Genomic DNA, 18,026 nt, shown 5'->3' with positions numbered 1-18,026 from the left:
AGTTCACTGGGAGAAAAGATCTCCCCTTCGATAGGGATGAGGACTGAAGCCACCAGCGGAGTGCGTACCTGACTGAAGGCGTCAGGTGAAGATGTCTGTCCAGGGAGAAGGGGCTCTTGTCCCAGGCCGCTAGAAGGGCTAGCTGCAGTGGGCGGAGGTGCAGTTGAGCAAAGGGTACTGCTTCCATAGCCGCCACCATCCTGCCGACCACCTTCATGCTGAATCGAATGGAGCGAGACTGAGGACGTAGAAGGCAGCGTACCGCTCGTTGAAGAGCGAACGCCTTGTCCTGAGGGAGAAGGATCAAGCCCCGACGAGTGTCCAGGGACATGCCCAGGAAGGTGATGGAACGTGATGGGATCGGGGATGATTTGTCCAGATTCACTAGCCACCCTAAGCGGGATAGGGTGTCCACAGTGATTTGTACGCTGGTTGAGCAGTCGCGGAAGGAGGGGGCCTTGATGAGGAGGTCATCCAAGTAAGGGAGAACGACTACTCCCCTGGCGTGAAGGACGCTTATGGCGGCCGCCATGACTTTGGTGAAGACCCTTGGTGCGGTGGCAAGGCCGAAGGGTAGGGCTACGAATTGAAAGTGGGAGTCCTGAACTGCGAAGCGGAGGAACTTTTGGTGATCTGGGGCGATGGGTATGTGCAGGTACGCGTCCTTTATGTCTATGGAGGGAGGAATTCCCCTTCAACCATGGATGCAATAATGGACCTTAGGGACTCCATTCTGAATCTCCGTACGTGCACATGTTTGTTCAGGTGTTTGAGGTCCAGGATGGGTCGAACTGACCCATCCTTTTTGGGGACCACAAAGAGGTTGGAATAAAAACCCCCGAACTTCTCGTCGTCTGGGACAAGTATCACTCCTGCTGTTTGGAGCGAGTGGATTGCTGAGAAAAAAAGCTTTGCGTCGTTTGAGTCTTTGGGGGGGTTTGAGAGAAAGAACCAACTCGGAGGGTCGGGTCCGAAATTCTATGTGGTATCCGGAAGACACAAGGTCTCGCACCCATTTGTCGTCTGAGGCGGCAGCCCAGGTGTGTTGAAAAGAGCCGCAGTCGACCTCCTACAATGAGTGTCTTCCCGGGGCGCCGAAGGAGACATGAGGGGGGAAAAAGTCGTGGCCGAGTCTCCCTAGTCCTGGACTGTTTCGGTCTAGGCTGCCATGACGAAGTGGGTTTCGGGGAGAGCTGAGGTGCTCTGTCCCTGCGTAGTCCGCGGCTGGTGGCGGGGACAGCACGGGATGTCGACCAACCAATGAGTTCCAAAAGGAGCGGAACGAGGACTGTGGACGTCTGGTGAAGGACGTCCTGGACTTCAGCTGGGGGAGGTACTCTTTCCTCCCGTGGCGTCAGAAATTAGCTTGTCCAGACGTTCGCCAAACAATAGGTCTGGAAAAAAGGGAAGGCCCGTGAGAGACTTCTTGGAGGCAGAGTCCACTCGCCATTGTCGGAGCCAGAGAGCTCTACGGATGGCCATGGTATTTGAGGCGGCAAACGCTGCGCAGGTAGCAGCGTCCATGGAGGCCTGCATGAGGTACTCCGCCGCAGCGGCAATTTGAGCCGTTACCTCTGTGAAGGTATGAGTGAACTGGGATTCCTCAAGCGAAGTGTAAAGGGATTCTGCCCAGACCGAGATCGCCTTTGCGACCCACACAGAGGCAAAGGAGGGTGAGAGGGAGGAACCCGCAGTCTCAAAAGCAGAGCGGGCGAGGTGCTCCACCTGTCTGTCGGGTCCTTAATGGAAGAACCATCGGGTAAAGACAGGAGCGTCTTTGTGGTAAGGCGGGAGACCAAGGGGGGGGGGGGGGTTCGACCGAGGGCGGATCGGCCCAGCCCTTCGGGGCAGGTGAGGCAAAAGGGTACCGGGACTCCATGAGTTTTCGGTTACCGAAGCGCTTGTCAGGCTTCTCCCTTTGCTTTGTGAGGATATCCTGAAACTCTGGGTGATCAGCGAAAACCTTTTGGGGTTTCCTTGCCCTCTGAAAGGAGACCGCATGGTCAGTGGTAGTGGATGGGGGATCCTCCACATGCAGAGTTTGATTGATTGCTGCTATAAGGGAGTCTATTGCAGTTTGATCATCTGGGGGTGATTAAGCCAAGGAATCCTCCTGGTACAAACAGCATTCTCCCTCCTCCAGCTCATCAGAAGCCGTGGAGCGTGTGGGAGAGCCTGCCCTGTGTGCTCCCGAGGGAGAGCCCGCTGGAGACACCCGGCAGTGTGCTCTTTTCCTGATCCCTGCAACCGGTGAAGCATGTGCCCGGATTACCTCAGAAGGATCCTCCATAGGGGTAACCTCAGGCTGCGTTCCGTCCAGGGACCCAGAAGGGTGTAGAGGACAACATTGCATAGCCAGCACCAGGTTCTGTGACAGTTTTTCCATGGATTGGGACAGAAACTGTGCCCATTCCGGTGGGCTGGGGGCCCTAGGCTCTGGGCTGCCGGTTGCGGCGGTGGTGGCAGGGGGGGGGGGGTCTTGGGGGGCTATAGGGGCACAGGACTCACAGAGAGAAGAGGTGTGTTTACGTGGTAGCTCAGCGTGGCAGGCAGTGCAGGATGAATAATAGACTATGTGGGCCTTAGCCCTCTTCGTGCCTTTTGAATTCTGCATGTTCCTAATAGGAGTATGCCAGGAGGGGGAGCAATGCTCAGCAGAGCTACAATTGATAGCAAGCACCTCACCAGAATCAGCCAATGACCCTATCCTCAGGAAGGCTTAAGCTCTATGAAGATCTTGCACACTTCCCTGGGAGGGGGGGGCTTAGTGCTAAAAAAGCGGGAAGATGAGTCAGTGTGCCCCCCCCTGCTGTGGGTAGTAAAAAACGGCGGGAAGGGAACTTCTGAGTTTTCCTCCCTCTCTCTACAGTCAGCACACAGCTTGTCACCGGTGGTTATCAGCCGAATTTTGCTGGAGCAAATAAACAGAGCAGATAATACACAAGTGAGTCCCTGAGCCCTGGGTCCTCCCCCTGCCACCGGGAAGTTATCTGCAAGACTTTCTGCAAACAGCAGAACTTCCCCCCCCCCCCCCAAGCCAGCAAGCTAGAGAAAGTTAACACTGTGTGTGCAGGATCCTTGCTCCTTGCACATAAATACTGTAAATGGCCTGGGAGCCTTGTGCAGCGTCCTTTCTCCCTTTGTCTGGGTAACCAGTCAGGGGAGATCTCACCTGTTTTCCAGGCAGTGAAAATAGCAGAGCCAGCTTGCTGTGTCGTTGTCATATTCAACTCCGAGCCTGCAGAGAGGGGCTGAGGAACTGGGCTATAGGGCACAGGCCTCTACCCTGGGCTTTGGAAAATCGGTGTCTGTGGAACCCATCGTCCAGCCCAGGATCCAGCGTCGCGGGAGGGGGTACGTGTAGGCAACGCTTCACGTTCCCGCCCGTTGATGGTAGTGGGAGATCGGTCCCAAAAGGAAACAGTCGCCCTCAAAAAATAACAAACCTTGAAAGGAAGTGCCTCCTACAGACACTAAGTTAAAACGGAGCTTGCCTGGCCCGGCCAGGGGGTGTATACTGCAGAGGAGGAGCTATGCTTTTGCATCTACTTAGTGTCCTCCTATGGATAGGCAGCATAACACCATGGTCCTGTGTCCCCCAATGAGGCGTCAGAGAAATCTCAAATGTTCTCTTACATTTCCTTTAGCAGTAATACATATCTATATTCTTACATTCATGGTTTTCATGCTTTAGCATTTCAGAGTGCAAAGTATTTTTTATGTAATGTCATGTTCAGTCATGCACCTCTTCACACTGCAGTTTTGGGAGTGCCATCAATCTTTTTGTCTGTTGCTGTAATAGTAACATATTCATGCCCCCCCCTCCCTCATATATTTTGTTTTTCTTTACCTAGACAGAGCATTGTCCTGTCATTTCAAAAGTAACCGCTGCAATCAATCATGGTCAGCAACAGTGATCTCAGTGGTATCACCAAATAAACACTATTGCCAGAGATTACTGGCAAGGTATACACACTGGCATACCACTTAATTGCTGAGGACAGATAAACAGAGACTGGCAGACTTTCAGAAACCAGTAGGTGTGGGAGCGGTAAGAGAAAAAAAAAGGGTAAAATTGATTATTGCTTTAAACTAAATTGTCAACCGTAGAAGAAGATTGGATGGTGCAGGAAAACTCCAATGACAAAATAAAATGGAATTTGCTCATTCACTACTGATAGTTGAACGGTAAAACGCCTAGTGTACATTTACTGGTGCATTTCATATTTATTTGTACAATAGTTTTTCACAAGAAAAAAAGTAGATAGAGTGGAATGTCAAATCACGTCACCTCTGATGTGCGCCTCAGACAATCTGGCTCTCAGCTTCTCCAGATCCAGACAGTGCTTTTTCTTTAATGCCTCAATCTCAGATGTGTACTTTTCAGACAGATCCATCTTAAGATTTACCACATCCTCCTTGTACTGAAGGCTAAGGGCTGCATGTAGGTTTTCTAGCTCCTGCTTGTGCTTGTCTTCTACATGAAGTCGTGAATAAGCAAGTTCTTCCTGTCCAAGAAGAAAAAAAAAAAAAAAATAAAGGAAATTTACAACTGCAAGATAAAAAGCAACCATCCAGGTGAGGGGTAAGGGTACCGTCATACTTTAGCGACGCACCAGCGATCCCACCAGCGATCTGACCTGGTCAGGATCGCTGGTGTGTCGCTACATGGTCGCTGGTGAGCTGTCAAACAGGCAGATCTCACCAGCGACTAGCCCCCAGCCAGCAGCGATGTGGAAGCGATGCTGCGCTTGCAGGGAGCCGGCGTTTGGAAGCTGCGGACACTGGTAACCACGGTAAACATTGGGTATGGTTACCCGATATTTACCTTGGTTACCAGCGCACACCGCTTAGTGCTGGCCCCCTGCACTCGTAGCCACAGTACACATCAGGTTAATAAGTAAACCTTTGCTTATTTACCCGATGTGTAATCCGGCTACGTGTGCAGGGAGCCGGCACAGGCAGCCTGAGAGGAGTGGACGCTAGTAACTAAGGTAAATATCGGGTAACCACCTTGGTTACCCGATGTTTACCTTGGTTACAGCTTACCGCAGGCTGCCAGACGCCGGCTCCCTGCACATTCAGATCGTTGCTCTCTCGCTGTCACACAGCGATGTGTGCTTAACAGCGGGAGAGCAACAATAAAAAAAATGAACCAGCAGTGTGTGCATCGAGCAGCGATCTCACAGCAGGGGCCAGATCGCTGCTCAGTGTCACACACAGCGAGATCGCTAATGAGGTCACTGCTGCGTCACAAAAACCGTGACTCAGCAGCGATCTCGCTATGTGAGAAGTACCCCTAAAGCACAACAGACTAACCTTGTGTTCTTCTAGCTGGTGTGTCAAATGCTGCAGAAACTCTAACTTTTCACTTTCAAAAGACTCTTCTAAAGTCAAAGAAGAGCAGTTCAGAGGAGTCATTTCCACCTTCTCGTCGTCATTCATTTCTCTAAGACGCTGATGCAGTATCTCCAGCTCTTCTCTGTAGGTCTCCTCTGCAGAGCTGGACTTCTGCTCAAAGTAAATCCGAAGCTCCTCCATCTCTTTTTCGTGTTCAGCTTTAAGCAATAGCCGTTCCTGCTCAAAATTCTTCCTCATCCGCTCAATTTGTTCCAACTGTGTGGAACGGGCACTGAGCTGTTGCTTTAAATCTAAAGCCATAACACAAAATGTATTTTAATTATACACGTATGAAGGAAGAAACTAAAAAGGCGATGAAAGCCTGGAATTATATGGGTACCATTAAGCTCTTGGCGACTTGCTCTGGAACTGTCAACCTGAGACCATAGAAGCTGGATCTCCTCACTGGACTTAATTTTAACCTCGCTATAATTAATCTGCAATGAAATTGACGTCAGAAAAAGGAACCAGAAAAAAAAAAAAAAAAAATTACATTGTGGGAAAACAAGGGTACTTGGACTATGTTAAATACCTGATACTGAACATAGTCATCAAGGATTTCACTTTCCGGTTGTTGAGGATTGTATTGGGCCTGTTCATTGTTAGGGTCAGGTACAAATGCTGTTTAAAAAATAAATAAAATTTACCCTGGAGAATACCATATCTATAAAGGCTACTGGGAGTACTACACTGACCATGAACACTGCGGCCCCCTGTGCACTTTGATCTTCCCTGCTCAGGGCAGATCAAAGTACTGTATTGTGTATGTGCGGCCGGTCTTTGATCTGTTCCCGCGCCTATACATTACAGTATTTTGCTTTGCCCTTAGCAGGGCAGATCAAAACACGCGTGCGCAGCAGCGCAATGGAGGCCTCTTTGGGTAACGCAGGACAGCATAGCAAGAAGAGAGGAGGCACCGGACTGAAATCGGCAACACCCATCAGTCCGGACCACCCCTTAGGAGATTATTATAAAAGGTGTTTTTTAAGTTCTACAGAGCAGCCTGGGCTCTTATATACAGCATTATGGAATGCTGTATACTGGTGGGCGCAGCTTATAAGGGGAAAAACCTGATGACAGGTTCCCTTTAATATAAACTGCCATGGATTCAATATGACTGGTGCATCACCATGCTAAGTTTGTACAGTGTTTAAGAAATACTAAGTGCACATATTCAAACTCCGGTCATATCTAATATTTTACCCTTTTGTTGCTGGGGACTGGACTCTTTCACTTGTTCTTGACTAGCCTCTGTCTGCTTCCCAGGTTGATCCTGTAGCTCTTGTACATTGCGTTCTTCTGTCAGCTCGGAGAGATCTTCTTGAGGATTCAGATTTCCTGCAAGGTTTAATTGTTCGCTATGCAGTTTGCATTGCTCTAATACAATACTTTCTTTTGCATGAATCTCCTCAATCATACAAATACCATCTTTAAGCAGTTCTTGGTGTGTACATGACTCTTTGGGGGCAGTTTGGGGGTTAACTTGTTTCTTCCATTCCAGATTCTCTTGCATATAGAGTTCACTCATTTTCTGGATTTCGATAAGATGCTGCTCTTGTAACGCCAGTATTTGCTTTGTACAATCTTCTTGAATTTGTTCTAACTGCTTGGAATGTTCTTCTTGTTTCTGTAAGGAGTTCTGTAATAGTTTCTCTCCGATGCGTTTTAGCTCTTGTGAATGCTGATTGACCAGGAGATCCAATTCCTGAGAATGTTGGTCTCGCTGCTTCTCCCATTCTTCTTTTTCCAGGATATGATGTTGTTGGATTTCTTCAATTTCCCTGTTCTGTTTCTTTTGCAAGTGCTTTATTGCTTTTGAATGTTCCTCCTGAAGTTGTGCAATTTCTTCATTCAATCTTTTCAGAATTTCTAACTTCTCTTCGGTCTGGTTCTCCCACTCGATTTTCTCCTGGAGATGCGTATTCTCCAGGTTTTCACATTGCATTTGAAGCTGCAACATTTTCTTTGCCTGCTCTTCTTGCTGCCTTTCCCACTCTTGTTTTTCCATGGTAAGCTCCTTTAATTCTTGTGAATGACCACCCTGTAAGTGCAATACGCCATCGGTGTGTTTCTGTTCAAGCTGATCAGTAGGATGTGAATGTAGCTTGCTCATCTGTGAAAGCTCCTTTAGTTGTTCCAGTTCCTGGAGAGGTTTATTTCCTTCACTTTCATACTCTTGTTTTTCAATATCGTGACCATGATCCAGGATTTCTAAATCCTTATGGTCTCCTAGCTTTGATTCTTCCATTGCCCGTTTCTCAGAAAGAGACTCAATTTGTCTGGAAAGTTCTTCATTTTGCTGTAATGCAGTCAAAATCTTTTTCTGCATCTGTTCAATCTCTTCCGAATGTTTAGAGTTAGTTTCAGTCAACTCCGTCCTCTGTTTGACATTTTGGTCTTCCATATTTAACATCTCCTTTCTACACCTCTCACTTCCCTCCAAAGAATCTTTGAGCTGACTGGAAAGTGCATCTGCCTTCATTTCCCACTGGTTTCTTTCCTCTTGATGTAAATTTAGCATTTCTTCTCTCTCCTGAATGTGTAGTTCCTTTAAGTTTGACAACGTAACTAAACTTTGCTCTTCTAATAATCTAAGTTGATCTGACTTTTTCTCAAGTTCCAGTTTCTGCTCCTCACACATCTTCTGCATACACTCCAGCTCACTATTTTGTCTTCCTTCCAATTCTAAAGTTTCTATTGCACAATTTTCCTTTAGAAGCTCAATATCTTTCAAGTGTTCCTGTTGCCGTTGTGAGGTTTCTTTTGAGAGCTCATCTCGTAAATGCTCTAAAGCCCGTCTATGCTCATCCCGTAAACGCTCTACTTCAAATTGATTCTTGCTCTGAAGGATGGCCAGGTCTTGTGCCCACTTGTTATTCAGCTGGTCTCGAAGCTGCATCAAGGCGTCCTCCTTCTCTTTTAGTAGGTTTGACTGACTTAGCTCAAGGTGTGCAATGTGCAGGTTGTTCAGACTGAGACGCATGGCTTCCATTTCTAGATTGTGTGCAGACTGCAAAGAGAATACGGAATATGTTAAACACACCACACTACCATTGGTTAACAGATCAAGCAAAGATCATTTTCCCCTAGAACATATACTTCAATTGTGTTAAGTAAAGTTTATGTCCCCTGCTAATACGGATACTTAATCTAAGGCTCAGCCGAGAAGGTACAGTGGGCACGGAAATTATTCAGATCCCTTTAAAATTTTTCACTTTGTTTCATTGCAGCCATTTGGTAAATTCAAAAACATTCATTTTTTTTTTTCATTAAATGTACACACTGCACCCCATCTTGACAGAAAGAAGAAAAAAAAAAAAAAAAAGATTTCTGCAAATTTATTGAACAAGAAAAAAAACTGAAATATCACATGGTTATAAGTATTCAGACCCTTTGCTCAGACACTCATATTTAAAGTCACATGCTGTGCATTTTCTTGTGATCCTCCTTGAGATGGTTCTACTTTTTCATTGGAGACCAGCTGTGTTTAAGAAAGCTGATAGGACTTTATTTGGAAAAAGCACACACCTGTCTCTATACGACCTCACAGAGCATGTCAGATCAAATGAGAATCATGAGGCCAAAAAGGAACTTCCCAAGGAGCTCAGAGAATTGTGGCAAGGCACAGATCTGGCCAAGGTTACAAAAGAATTTCTGCATAACTCAAGGTTCATAGGTTCTATAAAAATAACAAAAAGAGGAATAAATAGCCTCCAAAAACTAAGCATTACTTACAGCAAAGAAGGGCAGCAGTTGTACATCACCCAGGCCAAAAACTAATACTCTAGCAGGATGCAGCTAAATCCCCACTAAATGGATGCATCACAGGTGAAGGAAGAGCAAAACACACACAGGTGGGTGTGTGTGTTTTGCTCTTCCTGCACCTGTAATGCTTTTATTTTGTGGGGGGTATAGCTGCATCCTGCTAGAGGATACGTTTTTTTGGCCTTGGCGATGTACAACTGCTGCCCTTCTTTGCTGTAAGTAGTGCTCAAGGTTCCTAAGAGCACAGTGGCCTCCATGATACTTAAATGAAAGACGTTTGAAACCACCAGAACTCTTCCTAGACCTGGCTGTCCAGCCAAATTGAGCAATCGTGGGAGATGAGCCTTGGTGAGAGAGGTAAAGAAGAACCCAAAAGGTCACTGTGGCTGAGCTCCAGAGATGCAGTAAGGAGATGGGAGAACGTTCTACAAAGTAAACCATCACTGCAGCCCTCCACCAGTCGGGCCTTTATGGCGGAGTGGCCCAACGGAAGCCTCTCCTCAGTACAAATGAAAGCCCGCATAGAGTTTGCAAATAAAAAAAAACACAAAAAAGAAAAAAAAAACCCTCACACACGGACCCCCGGACTATGAGAAATCAAATTCTCTGGTTTGATGAGCTGAAGATAGAACTTTTTGGTGATAATTCTAAGCGGTATGTGTGGAGAAAACCAGGCACTGCTCATCACCTGCCCAATACAATCCCCACAGTGAAACATGGTGATGGCAGCAGCATGCTATGGGGTGTTTTTCAGCTGCAGGAACAGGTTGCAATTGAAGGAAAGATGAATGCGGCCAGGTACACAAGTACAGAGCTATCCTGGAACAAAACCTCTGGACCTCCGACGTGGCAGAAGGTTCACCTTCCAAACGACAATGACCCTAAGCACACAGCTAAAACAACAAAAGGAGTGGCTTCGGAACAACTCTGACTATTCTTGACTGGCCCAGCCAGAGGCCTGACCTGAACCCAATTGAGCATCTCTGGAGAGACCTGAAAATGGCTATCAACGTTCACCATCCAACCCAACGGAACTGCAGAGGATCTTCAAGGAAGAATGGCAGAGGATTCCCAAATCAAAGTGTGAAAAACCCGTTGCATCATTCCCAAGAAGAAGCATGGCTGTACTAGCTCAAAAGGAGCTTCAACTCAATACTGAGCAAAGGGTCTGAATACTTCTGACCATGTGATATTTCAGTTTCTTGTTTAATAAATTTGCAAACATTTCAACATCTGTTTGTTGCTTTTTTTAAGATGGGGTGCAGAGTGTACATAAAAAAATTAAAAAAAAAGTGAATTTTTTTTTTAAACCAAAAATTAATAAAATGTGTCAAATATTACATCACCATTTCCCCCTCCCTTCCCCCCTCCCCACCACCCTTATTATTGTGTTGACTGTTGAGAACTTGTCAAGATGAAAAAAAAAAAAAAAAAATACATGGATTTTTGTGTACTCACCGTAAAATAGTTTTCTCTTAGCCATCATTGGGGACACAGGACCAAGGGTGTTATGCTGCCTATCCATAGGAGGACAATAAGTAGATGCAAAAGCATAGCTCCTCCTCTGCAGTATACACCCCATGGCCGGGCCAGGCAACCTCAGTTTTAGTACACAAGCAGGAGAAGAAAAAAAAAAAAAAAAAAAAAAAAAAAACAAACAGTAAAAACTTACCTCAACAGAGGAGCATGAGAAAAGAAGAGTCATAACCAAATAAGGTACTGAGAGAACCAAGGCCCAACAGGGCAACAGGGTGGGTGCTGTGTCCCCTAATGATGGCTAAGAGAAAACGATTTTACGGTGAGTACACAAAAATCCGTTTTTCTCTGACGCCTCATTGGGGGAGACAGGACCATGGGACGTCCTAAAGCAGTCCATGGGTGGGAAAAAGAAAAGAAGACAACACAACCCAATGACTAGGAACCAGTCCCAGACAGCCTGGAGCGCCTACTGAGAGGTGCTCTACTGCAGTTTGCAGAATTTTCCTACCCAGATTTGCCTCAGTTGAAACCTGGGTATAGACTCTGTAATGTTTTGAAAACGTATGTAGGCTAGACCAGGTCACAGCCTTACACACCTGTTCCACTGAAGCCTGATGCCGAATGGCCCACGAAGCGCCAACTGCTCGCGTGGAATGAGCCCGCAGCCCACTAGGAATGGGCTTGAGTTGCAAGCGGTAGACTTCCTGGATCGCAGAGCGAATCCAGCGAGCCAGAGTCACCTTTGAAGCTGCCTGTCCCTTCTTAGGCCCCTCAGGAATGACGAACAAAGAGTCCGTTTTCCTACAGGGGGCTGTACTGGATATGTAATATCTGAGAGCTCTGACGAGGTCCAACGAATGCAAAGACCAGTCCACCCTATGAACCGGGTGTGGACAAAAGGAAGTCAGAACAATGCCCTCGTTCAAATGAAACGGGGTAAGAACCTTCGGAAAGAAATCCGGAAGGGGGCGCAGAACCACCTTGTCCTGGTGAAAGATCAGAAAAGGCTCGCGGCAAGAGAGTGCTGCCAGCTCCAAAACCCTTCTGATGGACGTAATTGCCACCAGGAATGTTACCTTCCAGGACAGAAGAGCAAGGGAGGATTCCTTGAGGGATTCAAGGGGAGACCTCTGGAGACCGTCCAGAACGAGGTTGAGGTCCCATGGTTCCAGCGGCCGTTTGTACGGGGGAACTAGATGGGAAACGCCCTGGAGGAAGGTCTTGACTTGCGGTTTTTGAGCCAGGCGGCATTGGTAGAAGATAAAGGGCAGGTCTCAGCGCTCTCAAAGGGAACTGAGAGCCAACCCCGCTTGCAAGCCAGACTGTAGAAAGTCGAGAATTCTGGGGATGGACAGAGGCAGAGGCTGGACGTTCCTTTCATGGTGCAGGGAAACTAAGATTTTCCACGTACGGTGGTAAATGCAGGATGAAGAAGGCTTTCGGGCGCTGATCATGGTGGAAATAACCGCGGGGGAGAATCCCGCTCTTGTTAGTAACCAGGTCTCAATGGCCATGCCGTCAGCTTCAGGTCTCTGGAGTTCTGAAATGGGCCCTTGGGTCAGAAAGTCTGGAAGGCGCCACGGTGCGTCTGTGAGCATTTGTACTAATTCGGCGTACCAGGCGCACCTGGGCCAGTCCGGTGCTATCAGTATCACCGGGACTCCCTCTGCCTTGATCTTCCTGATTACCCGCGGCAGCAGGGGTAGAGGTGGAAATATGTAAGGCAGGCAGAAGTGGTGCCAGGAGCAGACTAGAGCATCCACGCCGATAGCCAGGTCACGCGACCCGCAGTCTATGAACGCGGGTACCTTTGCATTCAACCTTGAGGCCATTAGGTCCACGTCTGGTGTGCCCCAGCAAGTGCAGAGGTGTAGAAACACATCTGGGTGGAGAGACCATTCTCCGGCGGCCAGGCCTTGGCGACTTAGAAAGTCTGCTGCCCAGTTCTCTACCCCCGGTATGTGTACCGCTGATATCACGGATCCCGACGATTCAGCCCAGCTGAGGATCTTGTGGGCCTCGAGAGAAGCCACTTTGCTGCAGGTGTCCCCCCCCTACCGATAGATATAGGCTACAGCTGTCGCATTGTCCGATTGGACTCGAATCTGACGACCCGCTAGCAGAGGGCAGAACGCTCTGAGCGCGAGGAAGATCGCACGGAGTTCTAGGATGTTTATGGGTAGGGAAGACTCCTGGGGCGTCCAACGTCCTTGAGCAGTGTGGTGCCGGTACACTGCTCCCCAGCATAGGAGGCTGGCGTCCGTGGTCAGGACCAGCCAGTTCACTGGGAGAAAAGATCTCCCCTTCGATAGGGATGAGGACCGAAGCCACCAGCAGAGTGCATACCTGACTGAAGGCGTCAGGTGAAGAGGTTTGTCCAGGGAGAAGGGGCTCTTGTCCCAGGCCGCTAGAAGGGCTAGCTGCAGTGGGGGGAGGTGCAGTTGAGCAAAGGGTACTGCTTCCATAGCTGCCATCATCCTGCCGAGCACTTTCATGCTGAATGGAATGGAGCGAGACTGAGGACGTAGAAGGCAGCGTACCGCTCGTTGAAGAGCGATCGCCTTGTCCTGAGGTAGAAGGATCAAGCCCCGACGGGAGTTCAGGGACATGCCCAGGAAGGTGATAGATCGTGATGGGATCGGGGATGATTTGATCCACAGTGATCTGTACGCTGGTTGAGCAGTCGCGGAAGGAGGGGGCCTTGATGAGGAGGTCGTCCAAGTAATGGAGAACGACTACTCCCCTGGCGTGAAGGACGCTCATGGCGGCCGCCATGACTTTGGTGAAGACCCTTAGTGCGGTGGCAAGGCCGAAGGGTAGAGCTACGAATTGAAAGTGGGAGTCCTGAATTGCGAAGCGGAGGAACTTTTGGTGATCTGGGGCGATGCAGGTACGCGTCCTTGATGTCTATGGAGGCGAGGAATTCCCCTTCGACCATGGATGCGAGGGCGGATCGGCCCAGCCCTTAGGGGCAGGTGAGGCAAAAGGGTACCGGGACTCCATGAGTTTTCGGTTACTGAAGCGCCTGTCAGGCTTCTCCCTTTGCTTTGTGAGGATATCCTGAAACTCTGGGTGATCAGCGAAAACCTTTTGGGGTTTCCTTGCCCTCATAAAGGAGACCGCATGGTCAGTGGTAGTGGATGGGGGATCCTCCACATGCAGAGTTTGGTTGATTGCTGCTATAAGGGAGTCCATTGCAGTTTGATCATCTGGGGAGGGTGAAACCAAGGAATCACCCTGGTACTAACAGCATTCCCCCTCCTCCAGCTCTTCAGAAGCCGTGGAGCGTGTGGGAGAGCCTGCACTGTGTGCTCCCGAGGGAGAGCCCACTGGAGACACCCGGCCGTGTGCTCTTTTGCTGATCCCTGCAACCGGTGAAGCATGTGCCCGGATTACCTCAGAAGGATCCTCCATAGGGGTATCCTCAGGCTGCGTTCCGTCCTGGGACCCAGAAGGGTGTGGAGGACGACATTGCATAGCCAGCACCAGGTTCTGTGACAGTTTTTCCATGGATTGGAACAGAATCTGTGCCCATTCCGGTGGGCTGGGAGCCCTAGGCTCTGGGCTGACGGTTGCGGCGGTGGTGGCAGGGGAGTCTTGGGGGGCTATAGGGGCACAGGACTCACAGAGAGAAGAGGTGTGTTTACGTGGTAGCCCAGCGTGGCAGGCAGTGCCGGCTGAATAATAGACTATGTGGGCCTTAGCACTCTTAGTGCCCTTAGAATTCTGCATGTTCCTAATAGGAGTATGCCAGGAGGGGGAGCAATGCTCAGCAGAGCTACAAGTGAAGCAAGCACCTCACCAGAATCAGCCGATGGCCCTGTCCTCAGGAAGGATTAAGCTCTATGGAGATCTCGCACGCTTTCCTGAGGGGCCTTAGCGCTAAAAGAGCGCGAAGATGAAGTCAGTGTGCCCCCCCCCCCCTGCTGTGGGTAGTAAAAAACGGCGGGAAGGGAGCTTCTGACAGTTTTCCTCCCTCTCCCTCCAGTCAGCACACAGCTTGTCACTGGTGGTTATCAGCTGGCTTTTCTGCTAGAGCAAATAAACAGTGCGAGTCCCTGAGCCCTGGACTTTCTGCAAACAGGAGTGACTTCCCCCCCCTCCTCCAGCCAGCAAGCTAGAGAAAAGTTAACACTGTGTGTGCAGGATCCTTGTAGATTTCCTGGGAGCCTTCCCTGCAGCGTCTTTTCTCCCTTTGTCGGCTAAACCAGTCAGGGGGGGATCTCACCTTAAAACACTGCTTCCGTCCAGGCAGTGAAGAAGGGAATTTTGTTACTTACCGTAAATTCCTTTTCTTCTAGCTCCTATTGGGAGACCCAGACGATTGGGTGTATAGCTACTGCCTCCGGAGGCCACACAAAGCATTACACTAAAAAGTGTAAGGCCCCTCCCCTTCTGGCTATACACCCCCAGTGGGATCACTGGCTCACCAGTTTTAGTGCAAAAGCAAGAAGGAGGAAAGCCAATAACTGGTTTAAACAAATTCACTCCGAGTAACATCGGAGAACTGAAAACCGTTCAACATGAACAACATGTGTACCCGCAAACAAACCAAAAATCCCGAAGGACAACAGGGCGGGTGCTGGGTCTCCCAATAGGAGCTAGAAGAAAAGGAATTTACGGTAAGTAACAAAATTCCCTTCTTCTTCGGCGCTCCATTGGGAGACCCAGACGATTGGGACGTCCAAAAGCTGTCCCTGGGTGGGTAAAGAATACCTCATGTTAGAGCTGCAAGACAGCCCTCCCCTATAGGGAGGCAACTGCCGCCTGCAGGACTCTTCTACCTAGGCTGGCGTCCGCCGAAGCATAGGTATGCACCTGATAATGTTTGGTGAAAGTGTGCAGACTCGACCAGGTAGCTGCCTGGCACACCTGTTGAGCCGTAGCCTGGTGTCGCAATGCCCAGGACGCACCCACGGCTCTGGTAGAATGGGCCTTCAGCCCTGATGGAACCGGAAGCCCAGCAGAACGGTAGGCTTCAAGAATTGGTTCTTTGATCCATCGAGCCAGGGTGGCCTTGGAAGCCTGCGACCCTTTGCGCTTACCAGCGACAAGGACGAAGAGTGCATCCGAACGGCGCAAGGGCGCCGTGCGGGAAATGTAGATTCTGAGTGCTCTCACCAGATCTAACAAATGTAAATTCTTCTCATACTGATGAACTGCATGAGGACAAAACGAAGGCAAAGAGATATCCTGATTAAGATGAAAAGAGGATACCACCTTCGGGAGAAACTCCTGAATGGGGCGCAGCACTACCTTGTCCTGGTGGAAGACCAGGAAGGGAGCCTTGGATGACAGCGCTGCTAGCTCAGACACTCTCCGAAGAGATGTGATCGCTACCAAAAAAGCCACTTTCTGTGATAGTCTAGAAAGTGAAACCTCCCTCAGAGGCTCAAAGGGCGGCTTCTGGAGGGCAACTAGTACCCTGTTCAGATCCCATGGATCTAACGGCCGCTTGTACGGGGGTACGATATGGCAAACCCCCTGTAGGAACGTGCGCACCTTAGGAAGGCGTGCCAAACGCCTCTGAAAAAAGACGGATAGCGCCGAGACCTGACCTTTAAGGGAGCCGAGCGACAAACCTTTTTCTAACCCAGATTGCAGGAAAGAAAGAAAGGTAGGCAATGCAAATGGCCAGGGAGACACTCCCTGAGCAGAGCACCAGGATAAGAATATCTTCCACGTCCTGTGGTAGATCTTAGCAGACGTGGGCTTCCTAGCCTGTCTCATGGTGGCTACGACCCCTTGGGATAATCCTGAAGACGCTAGGATCCAGGACTCAATGGCCACACAGTCAGGTTCAGGGCCGCAGAATTCCGATGGAAAAACGGCCCTTGGGACAGTAAGTCTGGTCGGTCTGGTAGTGCCCACGGTTGGCCGACCGTGAGCTGCCACAGATCCGGATACCACGCCCTCCTCGGCCAGTCTGGGGCGACGAGTATGACGCGGCTGCAATCGGATCTGATCTTGCGTAGCACTCTGGGCAAGAGTGCCAGAGGTGGAAACACATAAGGGAGCCGGAACTGCGACCAATCTTGCACTAGGGCGTCTGCCGCCAGCGCTCTTTGATCGCGAGACCGTGCCATGAAGGTTGGGACCTTGTTGTTGTGCCGGGACGCCATTAGGTCGACGTCCGGCCTTCCCCATCGGCGACAGATTTCCTGAAACACGTCTGGGTGAAGGGACCATTCCCCTGCGTCCATGCCCCGGCGACTGAGGAAGTCTGCTTCCCAGTTTTCTACGCCGGGGATGTGAACTGCGGATATGGTGGAGGCCGTGGCTTCCACCCACATCAGAATCCGCCGGACTTCCTGGAAGGCTTGCCGACTGCGTGTCCCCCCTTGGTGGTTGATGTATGCCACCGCTGTGGAGTTGTCCGACTGAATTCGGATCTGCCTTCCTTCCAGCCACTGCTGGAAGGCTAGTAGGGCAAGATACACTGCTCTGATTTCCAGAACATTGATCTGAAGGGTGGACTCCTGCTGAGCCCATGTACCCTGAGCCCTGTGGTGGAGAAAAACTGCTCCCCACCCTGACAGACTCGCGTCTGTCGTGACCACCGCCCAAGACGGTGGTAGGAAGGATCTTCCCTGTGATAATGAGGTGGGAAGAAGCCACCACTGCAGAGAGTCCTTGGCCGTCTGGGAAAGGGAGACTTTCCTGTCCAGGGATGTTGACTTCCCGTCCCATTGGCGGAGAATGTCCCATTGAAGTGGGCGCAGATGAAACTGCGCAAACGGAACCGCCTCCATTGCCGCCACCATCTTCCCGAGGAAGTGCATGAGGCGTCTTAAGGAGTGCGACTGACTTTGAAGGAGAGCCTGCACCCCTGTCTGTAGAGACCGCTGCTTGTCCAGCGGAAGCTTCACTATCGCTGAGAGAGTATGAAACTCCATGCCAAGATACGTTAGTGATTGGGTCGGAGACAGATTTGACTTTGAGAAGTTGATGATCCACCCGAACGTCTGGAGAGTCTCCAGTGCAACAGTCAAGCTGAGTTGGCATGCCTCTTGAGAGGGTGCCTTGACCAGTAGATCGTCCAAGTAAGGGATCACAGAGTGTCCCTGAGAGTGCAAGACTGCTACCACTGCCGCCATGATCTTGGTGAACACCCGTGGGGCTGTCGCCAGACCAAATGGCAGAGCTACGAACTGAAGATGGTCGTCTCCTATCACGAAGCGTAGAAAGCGTTGGTGCTCTGTAGCAATCGGCACGTGGAGATAAGCATCTTTGATGTCTATTGATGCTAGGAAATCTCCTTGAGACATTGAGGCAATGACTGAGCGGAGGGATTCCATCCGGAACCGCCTGGCGTTCACATGCTTGTTGAGCAGTTTTAGGTCCAGAACAGGACGGAATGAGCCGTCCTTTTTTGGCACCAC

General features: G+C 49.7%; 1 protein-coding gene across 5 annotated transcripts in view; it reads right to left on the bottom strand.

The window, feature by feature from the left end:
- PCNT (pericentrin) overlaps positions 1-18,026 on the bottom strand; it is a 432,670-nt gene that overhangs the window by 246,888 nt on the left and 167,756 nt on the right. For all 5 annotated transcript variants that reach the window (XM_075317440.1, XM_075317436.1, XM_075317438.1 and 2 more), the window contains 5 exons: positions 6,604-8,410; positions 5,933-6,021; positions 5,741-5,837; positions 5,320-5,651; positions 4,292-4,508 (listed from right to left, as the gene is read on the bottom strand). In XM_075317440.1, coding sequence (XP_075173555.1) covers positions 4,292-4,508; positions 5,320-5,651; positions 5,741-5,837; positions 5,933-6,021; positions 6,604-8,410 — 2,542 coding nt within the window. The remainder of the gene's footprint in view (positions 1-4,291; positions 4,509-5,319; positions 5,652-5,740; positions 5,838-5,932; positions 6,022-6,603; positions 8,411-18,026) is intronic.

The sequence above is a fragment of the Anomaloglossus baeobatrachus genome, chromosome 7 (assembly GCF_048569485.1).
Source record: "Anomaloglossus baeobatrachus isolate aAnoBae1 chromosome 7, aAnoBae1.hap1, whole genome shotgun sequence".
Lineage (NCBI taxonomy): Eukaryota > Metazoa > Chordata > Amphibia > Anura > Aromobatidae > Anomaloglossus > Anomaloglossus baeobatrachus.
The sequence above is the reverse complement of the archived record's forward strand: the minus strand, read 5'-3'. Positions and strand labels throughout refer to the sequence as shown.